At 38.7% G+C, this 20,281-nt stretch overlaps 1 protein-coding gene across 2 annotated transcripts; it reads left to right on the top strand.

The window, feature by feature from the left end:
* Nucleotides 1-3: 3 nt before the first annotated feature.
* Nucleotides 4-18,002, top strand: Adprm (ADP-ribose/CDP-alcohol diphosphatase, manganese dependent). 2 transcript variants are annotated; one of them, XM_046466900.2, is made up of 4 exons: nucleotides 4-108; nucleotides 13,335-13,961; nucleotides 15,196-15,308; nucleotides 17,593-18,002. In XM_046466900.2, exons 2-4 carry the CDS (start codon nucleotides 13,361-13,363, stop codon nucleotides 17,761-17,763), a joined length of 885 nt encoding a protein of 294 aa, XP_046322856.1. In that variant the 5' UTR covers nucleotides 4-108; nucleotides 13,335-13,360; the 3' UTR covers nucleotides 17,764-18,002. The 2 variants fall into 2 exon arrangements, with proteins under 2 accessions (XP_046322856.1, XP_046322855.1); XM_046466899.2 differs by having other exon boundaries at nucleotides 15,196-15,312.
* The last annotated feature ends 2,279 nt before the right edge of the window (nucleotides 18,003-20,281 follow it).

Raw genomic sequence — 20,281 nt, 5'->3', positions numbered from 1 at the left:
GCCTCTTCCGCTTCCTCCGGAAGTCGCAAGAAGCCGCTCTTTCCGCTCTGCTCGGTGGTGGTGCCCTAGCTGGTAGTCTTGAAGCCTTTGCGGAGGAGCCAGCGCGCGGTAGGTGGTTCCTTGGGAAGCGGGCCCTGGAGCGGGCCGAGGGGGCGGGGACAGCGGGGCGGTGGAGAGGGGACGCTCTCAAAGGTCCCAGCTAGACCGGGCCGGGGCGGTACTGAGCCCTGCTCAGATGAGAGAAAACACTGGCCGCAGTCTGGCAGGGCTGGGCATCCCCTTTCCCTCCACTTTGTTGGTCATCCATCTCACCCTGGTCCAGCCCAGTTTGGACGCCGGCCAGGGGAAACTACGGGGTAGTTGATTCCTTCACACTTGCAAAATATAAGTGGACCTGTTGCGCTTGAAATAATCCTTTGATTTAAAAAATATTATAAACAATTTTTTAAATTTGTGCGGTTAGGGTGGTAAAAGCGAGTTAAGTGTAACCAAAATGCCTAGCACTTCTAAGGATACATTACATCGTAAACTGATTATAAAGCACAGTGCTGTTAACCCTCCTTAATTCAGTCGACAGGGGCTCCAGTCTCTTAAAATACTCTCACTGCTCCCTGCCCCCTTCAATTTTTTGATTAAAAAAGTTGCTGATGGCTTCCTCATCTGAGACCTTTTCTGTTACTTGGATACAGGCACATATTAATGAGACTAAGGTCTATATAGGTTGGTTTATTTTTTGTTGTTGTTGTTGCAGAGAGCATTGATTTCATTTGCTTTTGTTAAGTCTCAGTAGCTGCAATCTTCATCACCACCCCACCACTTCTGTGTGGGGCATTTCCAAAAATGCAAGGGGGGAGAAAAAAAACCCCAAACCCCAAATCTCCTTATTTACATGATTCCCATTCTTGTGTGATATTTTCTTCAAGGTGTAATAGTGAGAGAAAGGCTTTACCTTCATGGTGCCCCACAAAAATTCCAGGAACCAGTTGAGAGGAAATTAGGTTTATTCAAAGCTGACTTTGAGTAAGACAGAGGAGACCTTTCTGTCCCAAATCTCCATCTTCAAGGACTCAGGGGTGCAGAAAGCTTTTTTGTAAGAAAAAAAGGAGGCAAAGAGAGACAAAAGGCAGGAAATATACATTTTGTAATATACACTGGTAATATGAATATATACTTAGCTAGCCTGAATATATGTCAGTCTTTATTTCCTTGGCATTTTGGAGCTCTGGTTCAAGAGGACTTACTCAGAGCAGAAGCAGCTATTGTTCCACTGATTACTGGATTTTTGCAAAGAATTTTGTTTTCCCTGTGATTTGACCCACCTAGCCAGGGGTGCTGCTCCCTAACCCAGTAAGTTGTAGTTCAGTAGGATTTGTTTTTTTCATCCTAAAGTTCAGCTGGAAATTTCTGAAATTTATGCTCAAAATTAGAAGAGTTGCTAAATGTTTCCTTAGCATTTCAGATCATTGTTTGTCAAAACTAATTTTTCTATCTTAGTTCCTGTGGTAAGATTTTCCTCCTTATTTCTATATATTTGTTTGCCCAGGGAGAAGTTTTTTCATGTAATCGAAAAAGGACACAAAAGCAGCTTTCTTATTAAGGCAGAATTATTGTTCATTTCTTCAAATGCTCCATTGTGGGTTAACTGAGCAAACATATATTTTATTGAATTTGATGTTTTTTAGCTGGTATATTAAATTTTATTTACTAAAGTGATTCTATTTATCAGAGCAATTTTACAAGTTTTTCACATTAAGTTTATAATTTTAGATGAAATTGCAGCATCTAAATCAGTTTAAAGCAGGTATTTTAGATCTACTTTGGACAAATGCTAATAACACCTTTGAGTCTGATGGACCCTTGCTGAAAGTATACAAAGTGATATCTAGTGTGAGTCTATCACTTGTATCACTACTGTAAACCACTGAGATCACCAAATGAAGTTTTTGCTTTGTTTTTTTTTTTTTTTCCTATTCATATACTTTCTTTGAGAAAGAAGGGCATGAATAAACACCATTTATATTTGTTCTAGTAGTAGTTTCAGGGCTTATTAAATTTTGTTCTTAATAAAACTTTAAGGCTAGTTTGACTAGGGTAGCTAAGCCTAAACGTTTTGTGAAGTTCCTGACACTGTAATATGTTGGCTTCATCTTAGGTGCAAACCACTGCCCCATGTTTGCCAAACCAGGAACATTTCTGCCTCAACTTTCCTGTTATGGTAGCATATAACATAGGTTTCAAGATCCCCTCCCTCTCTGGTGTTTTCAAAGTCTCTGCATATAAAATCTTTGCCAACTGGCCCCCTTCTTGAGACATACGTGGTTCTTTAACAGGATCTTATGATGCTGGAACCTCCAATCCTTTTCTTTTGCTTTGACAATGGTATAAAACATACTTTTTAGTACAGGGCTGTCTTCTTTCATAAGTTCCTCTTAGAAGCTTTGGGGCTTATTACAAGGAACTTCAGCCTTCTGACTCTTAGGTGTTATAGAAGTTTTATTGGTATTGTAGCAAATTTTCTGCAGTTAAGAATCCTTGATGTATCTTACTTATTTTTAAAAATCACTTAGGTTCTTCACAAAATGCTGCCTGTTTATATTGCACCCAAACTGGTAGCCTTTTTTTTTTTTTTTAGAAAATACTATTGTTATTCTGTTTTATTCTAGTTTTGAGACTCAGTAAACAGATATACTCTTAGATATAAAATTTAAAAATCATTTTCTTGTTTACAGAGTAGTTGCTGTGCATTATAACTTAGCTGCATCTCACAACAACATTATGAGGGACGGTTTTAAGTTCTGAAGCTTTCAGCAGCTCATGATTATACCTTTTTTAAAAACTAAAGCTTAAATAAATTAGCAGATAATAAGTGGTGCAGGCAAAACTTTAAGAATAAAGTTCACTAAAAACTTGCCATTCTCCTTTCTCTTCAAAAGCAAAATACATTCCTAATTCTCAGGTCCAATTCTTACACATTGTATTGTCTCTCTACTTCAGAAGCTCTTGAAAAACTTCATAGATTTCCTTATACTGAGTAGAGACTGAAGGGCTGCACCCCCTGGCCTGACCAGAGATGGGTGAGACTGAGAAATTTCTGATTAACATAATCTAGCTAAATCTACATATGTATGTTTTCTTCCTTTTATCCTACTCTGCCTTCTCTTGTAAAAGCTATCTGTATCCCTATCTCTTCTCACCAGCCCAGTTCCTAAAGAAGTTTTTTGTTGTTGTTGTTTTTTGTTTTGTTTTGTTTTTTGAGTGCTGGAGGTCAACTGCCCTACCACTGGGCTACTGGGCTACATCCTCAACCCTTTTTTAATTTTTTGAGACAGGGTCTCCCTAAGTTGCTGAGGCTGGCCTTGAAATTGCAATCCTCCTACCTCAGTCTCCTGAGTAGCTGGGATCACTGGCATGCCCCATTGCACCCACCAGGAAGACGGAGATTTAAGACAGAAAGCTCTCCTCTGTCTTTCTCAAAGCTGGCTAAATTTTTACAGGATTGATGATCAGAAAAGCCTATTCCCTCTGGTAAGATGTTTACTGAACAGGTCTTCCTGAGTTCCCTGGGCATCTTCCTGAACCATTAAGAAAAAAAATAATAAGCCAGAGAAGTAATTTTTTGCCCTCTGGTTCTTTTTACTTCTGAGCTTTTCTCTCTGTCTCTGGATGTGGCTTTGTCCTCCCTCTTGCACTTAGCAGGCCCCATTGCAAATTTAAGTTTCTGTTTTTCAGAATATTTTCTTTAATAGAAGTATATGTTGCCTCCCTACTTTTGACCTTATTTTTAAAAGCTGCATTTAACATGTTGGTCTCTTCTACCCCAGAACAGACTTTCGGTATGCAGTGTGTGCCCCTTGATAAGTTTTGCCACATTCCTTTAACTTTCTTTAAAAGGTTGCCAAATCTTGGGGTGTCCTTCAAGTTCCGTAAATTGAAACTGTGGATCCAATGAAAGATGTTTTTGGTATTATGGCAAAAAAATTAATTTGATTTGGCTTTTAACTTGGGGGAATTTATTGGCTCATATAACTAAATGGCCAAGGATAATTCTAGTAGAGACAGGTAGATGCAGGTGTTTAACTGCTGGTTCCAGGAATATACTTTGTGTTGGGAGTCTCCCTGAGAACTCCCCGGGCCTTTCAAACATGGTGGTGGGCAAATTGCCAGTAGGCAGCTAGAACTCCCCGGGCCTTTCAGATAAGGAGCCCCTAATGCAACATGGCGGCGGGCAAGTTGCCAGGGGGTGGATAAAAAGTTGTTTTGAAAATTTTCTTGGGCTGGGAATGTGGCTCAAGCGGTAGCACGCTCGCCTGGCATGCGTGTGGCCAGGGTTCGATCCTCAGCACCACATACAAACAAAGATGTTGTGTCTGCCGAATACTAAAAAATAAATATTAAAAAAATTCTCTTTCTCTCTCTCTCTCTCTCTCTCTCTCTCTCTTAAAAAAAAAAAGAACGAAAGAAAATTTTCTAATTGGTCCTCCCGTCTTCTGCACTCGTGGACAGTTCGTGCCCCCCATGAATCTTTTTTTTTTTTTAATTGGTTGTTCAAAACATTACAAAGCTCTTGACATATCATATATCATACATTAGATTCAAGTGGGTTATGGACTCCCATTTTACCCCATATACAGATTGCAGTATCCCATCGGTTACACATCCACGTTTTTACATACTGCCATAGTAGTGACTGTTGTATTCTGCTACCTTTCCTATCCTCTATTATCCCCCCTCCCCTCCCATCTTCTCTCTCTACCCCATCTACTGTAATTCATTTCTCTCCCTTGTTTTGTTTTTTTTTCCTTTCCCCTCACATCCTCTTATATGTAATTTTGTATAACAACGAGGGTCTCCTTCCATTTCCATGCAATTTCCCTTCTCTCTCCCTTTCCCTCTCACCTCTCGTCCCTGTTTAATGTTAATATTTTTCTCATGCTCTTCCTCTCTGCTCTGTTCTTAGTTGCTCTCCTTATATCAAAGAAGACATTTGGCATTTGGTTTTTAGGGATTGGCTAGCTTCACTTAGCATAATCTGCTCTAATGCCATCCATTTCCCTGCAAATGTCATGATTTTGTCAATTTTTAGTGCTGAGTAATACTCCATTGTGTATAAATGCCACATTTTTTTAATCAATTCATCTATTGAAGGGCATCTAGGTTGGTTCCACAGTCTAGCTATTGTGAATTGTGCTGCTATGAACATCGATGTAGCAGTATCCCTATAGTACGCTCTTTTAAGGTCTTCAGGGAATAGTCCAAGAAGGGCAATACCTGGGTCAAATGGTGGTTCCATTCCCAGCTTTCCCAGGAATCTCCATACTGCTTTCCAAATTGGCCGCACCAATTTGCAGTCCCACCAGCAATGTACAAGAGTACCCTTTTCCCCACATCCTCGCCAGCACATGTTGTTGTTGGACTTCATAATGGCTGCCAATCTTACTGGAGTGAGATGGTATCTTAGGGTGGTTTTGATTTGCATTTCTCTGACTGCTAGAGATGGTGAGCATTTTTTCATGTACTTGTTGATTGATTGTATGTCCTCCTCTGAGAAGTGTCTGTTCAGGTCCTTGGCCCATTTGTTGATTGGGTTATTTATTATCTTATTGTTTAAGTTTTTGAGTTCTTTGTATACTCTGGATATTAGGGCTCTATCTGAAGTGTGAGGAGTAAAAATTTGTTCCCAGGATGTAGGCTCCCTATTTACCTCTCTTATTGTTTCTCTTGCTGAGAAAAAACTTTTTAGTTTAAGTAAGTCCCATTTGTTGATTCTAGTTATTAACTCTTGTGCTATGGGTGTCCTATTAAGGAATTTGGAGCCCAACCCCACTATATATAGATTGGAGCCAACTTTTTCTTCTATCAGACGCAGAGTCTCTGATTTGATATCAAGCTCCTTGATCCATTTTGAGTTAACTTTTGTGCATGGTGAGAGAAGGGGATTCAGTTTCATTTTGTTGCATATGGATTTCCAGTTTTCCCAGCACCATTTGTTGAAGATGCTATCCTTCCTCCATTGCATGCTTTTAGCCCCTTTATCAAATATAAGATAGTTGTAACTTTGTGGATTAGTCTCTGTGTCCTCTATTCTGTACCATTGGTCCACCCGCCTGTTTTGGTACCAGTATCATGCTGTTTTTGTTACTATTGCTCTGTAGTATAGTTTGAAATCTGGTATCGCTATGCCGCCTGATTCACACTTCCTGCTTAGAGTTGCTTTTGCTATTCTGGGTCTTTTATTTTTCCATATGAATTTCATGATTGCTTTATCTATTTCTACAAGAAATGCCATTGGGATTTTGATTGGCATTGCATTAAACCTATAAAGAACTTTTGGTAATATTGCCATTTTGATGATGTTAGTTCTGCCTATCCATGAACAGGGTAATTTTTCCATCTTCTAAGATCTTCTTCTATTTCTCTCTTTAGGGTTCTGTAGTTTTCATTGTATAAATCTTTCACCTCTTTTGTTAGGTTGATTCCCAAGTATTTTATTTTTTTTGAGGATATTGTGAATGGGGTGTTTTTCCTCATTTCCATTTCAGAAGTTTTGTCCCTGATATACAGAAATGCCTTTGATTTATGTGTGTTGATTTTATATCCTGCCACTTTGCTGAATTCATTTATTAGTTCTAGTAGTTTCTTTGTAGACCCTTTTGGGTCTTCTAGGTATAGAATCATGTTGCCCGCAAATAGTGATAATTTAAGTTCTTCTTTTCCTATTTTTATGCCTTTAATTTCTTTCGTCTAATTGCTCTGGCCAGTGTTTCAAGAACTATATTGAATAGAAGTGGTGATAGAGGGCATCCCTGTCTTGTTCCAGATTTTAGAGGGAATGCCTTCAATTTTTCTCCATTCAGAATGATGCTAGCCTGAGGCTTAGCATAGATAGCTTTTACAATGTTGAGGTAAGTTCCTGTTATCCCTAGTTTTTCTAATGTTTTGAACATAAAGGTATACCCATCTGGTCCTGGGCTTTCTTTGTTGGAAGTCTTTTGATGGCTTCTTCTATTTCCTCCTTTGTTATTCATCTGTTTAAATTGTGTGTATCTTCCTGACTCAATCTGGGCAAATCATATGACTTAATAAATTTATCAATATCTTCACTATCTTCTATTTTATTGGAATATAGGGTTTCAAAATAATTTCTAATTATCTTCTGTATTTCTGTAGTGTCTGTTGTGATATTGCCTTTTTTATCCCGTATGTTAGTAATTTGAGTTCTCCCTCTTCTTCTCTTAGTTAGCATGGCTAAGGGTCTGTCAATCTTATTTATTTTTTCAAAGAACCAGCTTTTAGTTTTGTCAATTTTTCCATGGTTTCTTTTGTTTCAATTTCGTTGATTTCCGCTCTAATTTTAATTATTTCTTGCCTTCTGCTACCTTTGCTGTTGTATTGCTCTTCCTTTTCTAGGGTTTTGAGATGAAGTGTGAGCTCATTTATTTGTTGGTTTTTTTCTTTTTTTGAGGAATGAACTCCAGGCAATTAATTTCCCTCTTAAAACTGCTTTCATTGTGTCCCATAGATTCCGATATGTTGTGTCTGTATTTTCATTTATCTCTAAGAATTTTTTGATTTCCTCCTTTATGTCTTCTGTAACCCATTGATCATTCAGTAACGTATTGTTCATTTTCCAGGGTATGCAGGATTTTTCCTTCCTTCTTTTATCATTGATTTCCAGTTTCATTCCATTATGATCAGATAAGATGCATGGTATTAACTCCACACCCTTATATTTACTAAGAGTTGCCCTATGCATAATATATGGTCTATCTTTGAGAAGGATCCATGTGCTGCTGAGAAGAACGTATACCCTCTTGATGATAGTTGATATATTCTATATATGTCAGTTAAGTCTAGGTTATTGATTGTGTTATTGAGTTCTATAGTTTCTTTATTCAGCTTTCGTTTGGAGGATCTGTCCAATGGTGAGAGCCGTGTGTTGAAGTCACCCATAATTATTGTGTTGTGGTCTATTTTGTTCTTGAACTTGAGGAGAGTTTGTTTTATGAACGTTGCAGCACCATTATTTGGTGATAATTGTTATGTCTTGTTGGTGAATGCTTCCTTTTAACAGTATATAGTGTCCTTCTTTATCCCTTTTGATTAACTTAGGTTTGAAGTTGATTTTATTCGATATGAGTATGGCCACTCCTGCTTGCTTCCGAGGACCATATGAATGGTATGATTTTTCCCAACCTTTCACCTTCAGCCTGTGCATGTCTTTTCCTGTCAGATGAGTCTCCTGAAGGCAGCATATTGTTGGGTCTGTTTTTTTAATCCAAGTTACTAGTCTATGTCGCTTGATTGGTGAGTTTAAGCCATTAATGTTTAGGGTTACTATTGATATATAGTTTGTACTTCCAGTCATGTTTATTTATTTATTTATTTTAATTTGGCTTGTTTTTCCTCTTTGGTTATTTTTCCCGCCTTTACTGAGATACCTCCCACTGTTAGTTTTGGGTGCTGTTTTTCGTTTCCTCTTCTTGTAGTGTTTTGCTCAAAATGCTTTGCAGTGCTGGTTTTCTGGCTGCGAATTCTTTTAACTTTTGTTTATCATGAAATATTTTAATTTCATTGTCAAACCTGAAGGTTAATTTTGCTGGATACAATATTCTTGGTTGGAATCCATTATTTTTCAGTGTTTGAAATACGTTGTTCCAGGATCTTCTCGCTTTCAACGTCTGTGATGAAAAATTAGCTGTCAACCTAATTGGTTTACCCCTGAATGTAATCTGCCCTCTTACTCTTGTAGCTTTTAATATTCTCTCCTTGTTCTGTATGTTGGATATCGTCATAATAATGTATTTTGGAGTTGGTCTATTATGGTTTTGTATGTTTGGGGTCCTGTAGGCTTCCAGAATTTGGCAGTCCATTCCATCTTTCATTTATGGAAGGTTTTCTAAGATTATTTCATTCAATAGATTGTTCATTCCTTTGGTTTGGACCTCTATACCTTCTTCTATCCAATGACTCTTAAGTTTGTTTTTTTTTATGACATCCCATGTCTCTTGGATGTTTTGCGCGTGGTTTCTTACCAGCCTTTCTGCATTGGCTATAGTCTTTTCGAGTTGATAAACTTTGTCTTCATTATCTGATGTTCTGACTTCTATTTGATCTAGTCTATTTGTAATATTCTCATTTGAGTTTTTGATTTGGTTTATGGTTTCCTGCATTTCTATGATTACTGTTTGATTTTTTTTTTAAATCTCTATCTCCTGGTAGAGTTCATGTTTTGCTATCTGAATCTGCTTATGCAATTCATTTTCAAAGTATTCTTTCATTGTTTGGACTTGCTGACTAATGACTTACTTTAAGATTCCATTCCATCTGAGTCAGGTATGCCTTGAGTTCTTTCTCTGTCCATTTTTCTGATGCCTCTAGGTTCTCCTGTAAATTTAAGTTATCCTGCATTGTTTGTAATCCTTTTTTCCCTTGTTTTTTCATGGTGCTCACATTACTTTCTAACTCTGTTTGACTGCTGTGTTTCTGTTTTCTCCTATAAATTTGTTTTGGTTTTTATAGCTCCAAGATCTCTCCTTTGTGTTGGGAGACAATGTTTAGAGATGTTGGATTTAATTGTGATTTAAGGTAAATTCATTAGTTTCATTAAAGGCCTACAGATTTTGATGGCATATATAGAATTGAGGTTTGAACTTAGAATTTTATGTTAAGGTCGGGTGATTTGATAGTATGGAGGTTAGTATATGTTAGCTTCTTTGGGGGGTTGCTCAAATGCAGGCGGATATTAATAAGAGAATAGACAGGAGTACTTGGGGGTAGTTAAGGGCTTAGGCGGACTATAGACCGACTCGTAGTATTCATCTATTTGCATTTAGTAAATTATACATAATTGGAGTGGTCATGCTTAAGAGGGAAGATAGGGAAAAGGTAAGGAAGCAAACCAAGAAAGAGAGAGGGAGAAAAGAAAGAAAGAGAAAAAAATAGAATAGAAAAAGAAATGATAAAAAAATACAGTAAAATAAAAATTACGATTAAAAAAATTAATTAAAAAAATTAAAATTAAAAAATTTAAAAAAAAAAGGCACTGTTAGGCTTCTATTTTCTTCGCTTTTCCAGTAGGTGGTGCTGTGCCTTCTGGGCCAAGATTTTGCCCTCTGGCTGTAGGAAACAATCCGTGTGAGGCCGTTCCCACCTCCCCCACCTGGTGTCTCTCCAAACCTGTTAGCTTAGGTTTATTCCTGGCCTCTAGTCTCCTCGCTTCTCCTGCCAGACAGGCCTTCCCCAGTGTGGTACCTCTCCGCAGTTCAAGCTACACTCTGGGCCTACAGTTTCCTGGATGTGGAGTGTGGCTATTGGGAACCGCCCCTTATTCTTTCGATTCCCTCCGATAGCCACTCCTCTGAGAGCTGGCGAGACAGGTTTTGATTTCTCCGCTGGTGGGAGGGGGGAGTTGGAGGTCAGGTGCCTTTACCTTTCCCCACGCCTCTATTCACGCTCACTCTGATAATCACGCCCCCAGAAAGCCGGGGAGAGATTTTATGCGATTTCCCCGCTGTATGGGAGAAGGGCTAAATGTCACACACCTGTTCTATTGCTGAACTTGCTGCGATCTGTCGGAAACTGGCGATGGTGATGTCAGCTCTCCAAGATGGTGGCCGCTCAGTGGGTTGTCCGGTGTGGAGGACAGATCTGGACTGTTTCTCTCCCCTGTCTCAAACCCAGAACTCAGCCTGGAGCACAGTGAGGGCACAGTTGGCAGGACCCCACAGTATCCACAGCACTGTTACTCTGTGTTACTGGCACACCGTTTCTGGCTGTGGGGCGGGCTGCCGATCAATTAGCCTGAATCTCCGGGTGCACGGTTCATTCGCGATTGAGCCCCAGTAATTGATCCTCGGGTGATGGAAATCCTTCCTCTAGGTTTCGGTGCACCCCAGTTTTGCTGGAAATTCCTAACAAGATAGCTTTTGGCTGTTCTAACTCGTTATTCACCTGTGCAGTGACGCGGTACACGGGGGTGATGCACTCTATTCGCCGCCATCTTCCCATCCCCCCATGAATCTTATGCAGGGCGGACGTGCGTGCACAGTAAGGTGATGACCTGACCTTTACTATGATTGGCCTTGGGAGCTTCCTGGTTTAAGATAACTGACTCTCACTTTCTATATAAGCTAGAACCAGCTTGCAGTAAAGTGCTTCATCTTTGTCACTGCTATCTGTGTGTGTGCATTTTAATCTCCGACGACGAACCTTGGCCTTTCATTGGTGCCGAAACTCGGGAGAGGGTTAAAACCCACTTTTGGGTCTCTCTTCCTTCTGAAGTGCCACTCACCAGATGACCTGATCTCTTGGTCGCTCCGAGTGTTGTGGTCACTTTCCTTTCACTTTGTATCATTCAGATTTGCTTCCTTCATATTGAATTATTTCTCAGTTAACTTTTCTCCTTAAGTTCAAGTTGTAGTATTTGCTAATATGTCCCTGGGCTGATGCATATTGAGGAAGCTTGTGTTATGTGCTTACTCCTAAACTGGTCCGGAGGAAACTGGGCTTTTATAGGCCAGACCTGGTTTATCTATCTGTCTGCCATTCCCTTTCCCAGTCAGGGAGTAAAGGTCAAATGGCAAATGCTAAGAGTAGGGAATTGGGTAGATACCTATCTATCCAAGGAAAATTGGGGTGCTCTTACTCAAAGAAAATGAAATGACTTCTGGTCAGGCAAAAATAACAGCTGTTTACTGAAGAGAAGATCAAATTAATCTGGACTAAATCCTCTCTAACTGATCCACGAACATATTATCACCTTAAAGGCTTTGAGTTTAAATATAAAAACAAATAATCTCATCTGGCAGGGGATAAGAACATTCCCAGAAACAGTTTTCTGTTAAGCTTTGCTAATAATGTTCATGGGACATACTTGCTAAATTATCTTTCTTTTAATCTGTACTTGGAATCACAAATATTTGAAACTAATAAGATGAGATTTTCAGCTGACTTAGATGAGTTTTGATTTCTTGTAATTGTTCTCCACCTGAAAAGTCAGACTTTCTTTAATTTATAGAAAGAAGATACCACCCCAGCATGCAGACTTATTGATAAGTCAGCATATTTATTGACTTGCTAACTGAACCGTTTCAGATGGGGACTGCTGGAAGAAATGAGCAAATTAAAAACAAAACAAAACAAAAAAAAAACCCATGAAATCACCAGACCATTTTTCTGGATTTCTCTCCCTCCCTCCCTCTCTCCCTCCTTTCCTTCCTTCCCTCCCTCCCTCCCCACCCCTCTCTCTCCCTGGTACAGTTTTACCTGTTTTAGGAGTACTTACATCCAATGAGATTGAGAAAGAAAGGAAAGTAGCTGAAGCTCCTAACTGGATGGATTAAGTAAGGAATATAGCATTAGTGACAACAGTTTTGATTTGAAAAATGCTCCTTTGTTTAAGTAAGTCTGAAGTCTGACTCTTATTCCAATTATAGAGTTGTATTCTCCATCTGTTAGGAGTGCTTTTACAACGGATTCACATGTCTGTAGACAATTAAATAGGAACTCCATAGATATATCAGGCAGATGACTGGAGACTGGGAGTCTGAAAGTAATTTTAGCCAAATGAATTTTTAGAAACAACTAGGTTTTAATAAATGCAGACACTACCACAACAAGTTAATTACGATAGCCTTTGTAACAAAAGTAGTTGGTAATTGAAGATCTTGGCCTTTGATTTTTATCTTTTTTAAAATGACAATCCCATCAGTGTCAGTTTGTGTTGGTGCTGGATATTTTTTTTGTCATTGTTTAAAATTATTCCTCTCCTTTCATGTCTTTACTGTCTCCTCCATTTACTTTAGATATAAACTATGAGACACTTATTTTAGATGACCAATCTATCAGCAAAGAGAAAGACCCAGACTGACACAAAATAACCCATAATGGGAATCTGATGTATACATTACAATGAGTATAATATATGTATACCTTTTCAAACAACCTTCAAAGATGAAATTATTTGATGTTTGTGGGGAAGGATGTATGGTGTGTTTTTTTAGGTGAGTCAGTATTTATTGTAAATTAGAAATTATTCCATATTTAAATTTGACTTTATTAGAATTAGAATGCCTGTTCATTATGGAATAGTGCCTGTTTGTAAATTATTCCTCTTCCAGAGGATAAATTTGTCTGTATTAAGATGAGAAACTGAACCGTTTCAGAGGCTTAGTATTTTAGAGTTAAGACTGTCAGTTCTAAAGCTGATGGATGCTTTCTTTTTCAAGTTGTCTTGTGAATTAACTAAGTTTAATGTTCATTTTGTCATTTTCTTTAGTCCAATCAGAAAATTAAGATGTTTTTAACTTAGTTGTCTTTTTTTTTACTTTCTTCAGTTTATCTAGAAACCTGTTTGGAGGTTATGGCTGATAAGGCCAATCCTGGAACCCTCACTGACAATTCAGAAAGACTCTTCTCCTTTGGAGTAATAGCAGATATTCAGTATGCCGACTTAGAAGATGGATACAATTTCCAAGGAAGCCGGCGGAGGTACTACAGACATAGTCTCGTTCACTTACAGGGTGCCATTGAAGACTGGAATAAAGAAAGCAGCATGCCCTGTTGTGTCCTGCAGCTTGGAGACATTATCGATGGCTATAACGCACAGTATAAAACATCAGAAAAGTCCCTGGAAGTTGTTATGAACACATTCAAAATGCTTAAAGTCCCAGTTCATCATACATGGGGAAATCATGAATTCTACAACTTCAATAGAGATTATTTAACACGCTCCAAACTTAACACAAGGTTTCTAGAAGACCGGATTGTAGATCATCCTGAGACCATACCCTCAGAGAATTATTATGCTTACCACTTTGTACCATTCCCTAAATTTCGGTTCATTTTACTCGATGCTTATGACTTGAGTGTCTTAGGCGTGGATCAGTCTTCTCCAAAATACCAGCAGTGTATGAAGATACTGAGGGAGCACAATCCAAATACGGAATTGAATAGTCCTCAAGGTGAATTATTCCTTTGAGCTGAGAATCTAATACATTGTCTTTAAATTCTTCAGCTACCTTTTATTCAGCAGGAAGATGGATGATTAAGGTAAAAGTATATTGTCGCTATTGTTCAGGGTCAGGATTTCTCCCAAGCTTTGATGTCACATGGATTGGTTACAACATGATCGAAGCTTCATTGTTTTAACAGATATTTGAATGCCCATTCTAGGCAGATCACTTTGCAAAATGTCTTTTTTAAATGGATGAAATCAAGGGAATTGGGGTAGGAGGTGGGCAGGACAAACAATCATGTATTAGTTTTCCTTCATTGTTACAAAGTACCTGATGTAATCATCTTATAAAGGGGAAAGGTTTATTTTGGTCCATGCCTTCAGAGAGTTCATCCCATAGTCACTTGGCCTTGTTGCTTTGGGGCCTGTGGCAAGGCAGCACTTTATGGCAGGGAGCATAAGAAAAAGAAGAAGCAAAGAGAAAGAAGCAGGTCTGATACCCCAGTATTCCTATCAAGGGCACCCCCCCCCCCTCCCCGACCTAACTCCCTCCCACTAGAACCCACTTCTTAAAGGTTTCACCACCTCCCAGTAATGCTGTGAGCTGGTGGCTAAGACTTTAACACTTGGGTCTTCGGGAAGAAGACATTTCAGATCTAAACTAGAGCCACCAATGAAACCAATAAGATTATTTCCACAAAGTACTACCAAGAAAATAAGAATATGGTGTTATAGAAAAGGACTAGGAGTACTATTTTAGATTAGATGATCCAAGGATAGAAACATTTAAGCTAATATCTATAGGACAGGAAGGAGTTATACTTGGAAGAACAAGGGTAGGGAGCTAGTAGAGGGAAAGCAGATGTGAAGGCATTAAATGGAATAAGTGGCAGTATTGAGTAACCCAGGAAGGGGCCAGTGAGGTGTGAGATAATTTTGGAAAGTAAACAGGCACAGGAGTGTGTAGTGGGGTCAGTGGACAGGGAAAGGAGCTTCTGTTTTCTTTCTAGTGTAATGGAAAGCCAGTGAAACTAGCAGAGGAATGTCAAGACTAGGAGTAAGATACAGGAACTATTAATATAGCACTCAAGAATAAATTCTTGTCATTGCCTATTTTAAGTCAATTACTGCTAATAAATATTCCTACAGAAAAAAAGCAAGTGTCCCTGCAGTAGGTAAATGTAAAACCCAAATGAGGAAGAAATGACATTTTCTGGGTCTAACTTACTGAATTTATTTAGGACTTTCTGAGCCCCAGTTTGTCCAGTTTAATGGAGGATTCAGCCAAGAACAGCTGAACTGGTTGAACGAAGTTCTTGCGTTCTCTGACACAAACCAAGAAAAGGTGGTGATTGTGAGTAAGTACTTAAATTGTTTATCTGGTTGCAGTAGCATTTTAGAGATTGAAAAGCTAGTGTTTGAAGAATACTAATGATATTTGTGTTCTGATATCCTCTTTCTATAAGATGGGTGCTTAGTCAATGTTTTAAATTAAAATAAAGCCTGAACCTGAGATTAATATTTGCAAATGAGTCAGGAAGGAATTGTAAAATAACAAAAATATATTGCCATATATTAGAGTATGTGAGTTGCCATTTTAGGTTTCAAAGCAGAATTTCCCCAAGTGGGATCAGTTCACGTATTAATTTTTAAATGAGAAATTCATTTCAGGTCCCGTTTCATATTTTAGCCTTGGGAGCCCTGGCTCCTAATTTCTATAAAATAGAAATTACATTTCTATTTTTAACATGTTGATCTTTTAGATGTAGTTAAAAACATGTAGATGGTACGGGGATGTTTGTGCTGCCATTTGGTTGTCAAGCATCAAAGTTTGGAAAAAATGAAGTTCCCTCACAGGTTATGGCTGTGACACACCACCATTTGGCTCAGTAATAATTAGTCTCAGAAACTGCAGTACTTGACTTGCATCTACTCTTTTGTTCTTCCACTGCTAGGCTAAGAGTATGGGAGCTGGAAGAGACCTACAGATCGTGTTGCCAAACCCTTTAATTTTAAAGATATACTGAAGCCTCAAGAGATGAAATTACGTAGCTAAAGTCACATAGCTGCTGAAAGAATTGAGACTTTTTAAAAATCCCAGTCCCCTTTCCCCTGTCTCATATTCTTTTCATTTCTTTTTATTGATAGCAGTGCACCTACATCTGTAGTCTCTTAAATTTCTTCACCATTGCTGTAAGTTTAGAAACTGGTTAAGTAAACATTTAACAACTGAGCACCTTAGGCTCTCTTTAGTTAAGTTTAGTGGAAATTTCCTTTTGTTTTTATGTGCTTTTAAATTTATTGTGGCTACTCAGAAGTTATTTTGAGTTTTGGCCATTCACTTGGAAGGACAGAATTGCCATTAGCTGAGATGGGAGACACTGCAGGACAAGGAGGTTTGGGTGGAGAGGGCCAGGTGCCGGTTTGGAACCACTGTTTGAGATGTCTATTAGATATAATATGCCTGTCATACATTAGTGAACATACTGAGTGGGTAATTTAGACCTCAGAGTCTGAAATTCAGCACAGAGGCTTAAGCTATCATAAATGTGAGAGTTGAAAGAATATAGATGATTTTTAAAGCTATATAAATCACTGAAAGATCACCAATGCATAGGTATAGATAAAGAAGTTCAAGGACCAAGCATTCGGACACTCCTGACAGGATACTGGGGAACTGAGTACTTCTAGGAGAAGGGGGCAACTAATTGTGTAATTTGATAGGTAAGTCAGTGTGGCTTCTACACAGCCTCTTTGGCCTCTTAGACCTTAACACAGTTACTGTGTGTGTGGATGGGCATGTGCTCGCACCTATGTGTTCTTAACTGCTTTAGGGCTCTGTTACCCTCACCCCCTTTTACTTGTATTATAAGTACATAATAAGCAAAAGCATGTTTAAATTTCAGAATAAAAATGAACAGTAGCAGGACAAAGAAAAGATTTACTGGGAAGAAGCAGAGATCAATGAGCCATGATATCTGAACTTCAAAGTGAAACTGTGGCCTGATTGTATGTGTGGTCTAGACTTACAGATGTGTTGACATCAGGAATTCAAATTCTCCTGGCTCTACTTCCACATATCTCCTGTGTCCTCCCTGCTTTAATCAGTTTTCTTATCTGTGAATTAGATATGGCCACCTGATCTCATGGGGGTGTTCAAAGTCTTGTGATTCAGTTCTGTGGCATTGTTTATATAAATGACACATAATCCATAGTCAGTCCCTAAACTGTTCTTTTATTAGTACTATATCTTTCTGTATATATAACATTCGTGTTTAAGAAAATCAATAAAATTGAATTCCTGCACAGCATCTGCCTGATTTCTGGCTGCTTTTGCAGACTTCCTTGGCATAGGTGCCCTTGATCTTCCTTGGTGTTTGTGCAACTTGAGACTGTGTATAGGCCTCAGTGATCTCAAGATTTTGCCTGTTCAGTAGCTTTTCCCACCTCACCCTCCTTTCTATGCTCCAGAGATCCAGGTGTTGATAGCCTACTTCACATATGTGGACTTTCTCTGGTCTCAGTCTATTTGGATGAGGTAGCAATACACTTTTTTTTTTTTTTGTAAGTACTATTATTTTTTAATGTAAAACATTTCTTAATTGGCTCATAACTTTTTTTTTTTTTTAAACTAACAGGCCATCTTCCCATTTACCCAGAGGCCTCCGACAGTGTGTGCTTGGCCTGGAACTACAGAGATGCTCTGGCAGTCATCTGGTCTCACAAGTGTGTGGTGTGTTTCTTTGCTGGTCATACTCATGATGGTGGCTACTGTGAGGATCATTTTGGTGTGCACCATGTCAACCTAGAAGGAGTTATTGAAACAGCTCCAGTCAGCCAAGCCTTTGGCACAGTTCATGTCTATCCTGACAAAATGGTGTTGAAAGGGAGAGGCAGAGTTCCAGACCGAATTATGAATTATAAGAAGGAAAAAGCCCTCAACTTTTAGTCTGACTTGTTTTATTTGCCTTTGAAGGAAGAGAGTGACTTTGCTTGTATTTGTCCCTGCTACACAAAAAGGAAAACAAAATAAAAATTCTCAATCCCATTGTTCTGTATCTGCTTACATAACAAAATGTATACTTGGCTTCAGTGTGTTAGTTGATAAAATATTCAGAAGTGTATTTTTGGATAATATTTCTAGTGCCGAAAGTCAGAAACAGAATAAACCAGGGAGGGGCTGATGGTGGGGACATCTGGTACTGATAAGGGACTTTATTTGACCTTACTGTATTTTTAAATTCATTTTACAAGGTGAGTATATTTATGTGTTAACTACAGAACTTAAAATTTATAATAAAAATAAATAAAGCTCAGGATAACTTTTCCTTTCACCTTGCAGTGTTAGTGAACTCTGGACAGTTTTAGCTCAGAATACCTATATTTGGACTTTATAGGCTTGTAATCCTGTTTTGTGAACAAAGCCCCTTTGGACATTATTTTACAGTTGGTATGGCATCTCCATCCCCAACAGGGGTGTACAGAGAAGTCCTGGGGCCCTTTTATGATTCTAACCAAAGCAAGGCCAAGTGCCAGTGCTTCTGTGTCTCACCCACTAGTACTCAGTGAGGCCACACTCGGGTGGGTCAGTCGATTCACCCTTACTTAGGCCTTTCTGAACAAACGGGCAATGTTTGAATCAGTTGTGACAAGGCTTACTTGCAGAAACCCATACTAGATGGAAAATGGAAACTGTTCCAAGTATAGAAAAGGTTTGAGGACCCAAAACAAAAGAAATACTAGTCAACTGTTACTGTGTGCTTATTGAGTACCTAGGTACTATAGTACTGTAGAGGTGTATTTGCTTTCTACAACTTCTATTGCAAATTCCTACACACTTGGTGACTTACCACATGCATTTGTTCTCTGAAGTTCTGGAGGTCAGAAGTCTAAAATAATTTTCACCAGAAGTCAAGGTATTGGCTAGCTACATCCCCTCAGGAGACTCTGGGCAGAATTTTTTTTCCAGTCTCAAGCAGCACCTTTGAATTCCTTGACTCATGGCCCCTTCCTCTACCTTCAAAGCAAATTTTTGGTTGTCACATCACCTTCTTCTGTGTAATCACCTCTCTCTGCCATAAGAACATTTATGATTACACTTAAGGCCCATCTGGATCTGGATAATACAGGTAATCTCCCCCTCTCAGTATCTTCACATATTACTTTGCAATACAAGCTAACAGGTTCCAGGAATTTGGACCTAGATGTCTTTTGAGGCTTGTTATTCAGCTTGCCACACAGGTGACTATAATGTGCTCTTGTATTCACTGACCTTTATTGGGAGTGAAAGGCATCCATAAATACGAATATGTGAAACTGGTTGTCATATAAAGAAAAGACTAGGAATGTGGAGGAAAAATACTATTTTGTTTGAAGGGATTAGAAATGTCATGAAAAAAGGAAGAAAAATGGTTTGAAAAAGTGGGAAAGAATATAAGCAGAGGCATCAAAAGTTGAGTTTAGAAGAGGCAAGTAATGCTATGGGGACTCACCCATAGGTGCTCAGGGGTTTGGTAAGAAATAAAGGAGGACAGGCCAGGCTATATTGTGAAGACCCTTGAATGATGAGCCAAGAATGAAAATTTACCTCTTGTTGGACTCAGTGAAGGGTTATTGGGTTTCTGAGCTGAGAAAAACATGATTACATCTGTTTGTCAGTAAAAAAAAAAAAAATGAGAAGCTGGTATATAAGAGGGACAATGGGAAGAAGACAGAGGTTTGGGAAGACAGATTTTTTAAATTTTAATTTGTTATATGACAGCAGAATGCATTACAATTTATATTGCACATATAGAGCACAATTTTTCATATCTCTGGTTGTACACAAAGTAGAGTCACATCCTTCTTGTCTTCTTACATGTACTTAGGATAATGACGACCATCACATTCTTCATCTTTCCTACCCCTATGTCCTCTCCTTCCCCTTTCCCCCTTCACTCTATCTAGAGTTCATTTAATATCCCCCCCACCCCTGCCATGCCTGCAGCATATTATGGATCTGCCTCCTTAAATCAGAGAAATCACTCAGCATTTGTTTTTTTTTGGGGGGGGATTGGCTAGTTTCACTTAGCATTATATTCTCCAACTCCATCCATCTACCTGTAAATGCCATGATTTTATTCTCTTAATGCTGAATTAAAAATAATTCCTAAATTCAGTAGGAAAATAGAGCTTAAAAATGAGTTCACTAATACAGGCTCTTTTTTCAAAAGAGAGCACTCCACCAAAAGTTAATGTTGGGGCTTTCTTTCTTTCTTTTTTTTTTTTTCCAGTACTGGGGATTGAACCCAGGACCTCCTGCAGAGTAGATAAATGCTGTACTTCTGA

Source organism: Marmota monax, unplaced genomic scaffold (assembly GCF_021218885.2).
Source record: "Marmota monax isolate L192 unplaced genomic scaffold, Marmota_monax_Labrador192_F-V1.1 WCK01_AAM20220418_F8-fsc00691, whole genome shotgun sequence".
NCBI classification, from domain to species: domain Eukaryota; kingdom Metazoa; phylum Chordata; class Mammalia; order Rodentia; family Sciuridae; genus Marmota; species Marmota monax.
This window is presented reverse-complemented; position numbering and strand designations above follow the sequence as displayed.

Bases quoted from the DNA above. Each gene is read 5' to 3' on its own strand.
- Adprm (XM_046466899.2), top strand. From the start codon at position 13,361: ATGGCTGATAAGGCCAATCCTGGAACCCTCACTGACAATTCAGAAAGA. The intron at 13,962-15,195 runs GTGAATTATTCC...GAATTTATTTAG, and splicing joins GGAATTGAATAGTCCTCAAG to GACTTTCTGAGCCCCAGTTT. The intron at 15,313-17,592 runs GTAAGTACTTAA...TTAAACTAACAG, and splicing joins AGAAAAGGTGGTGATTGTGA to GCCATCTTCCCATTTACCCA.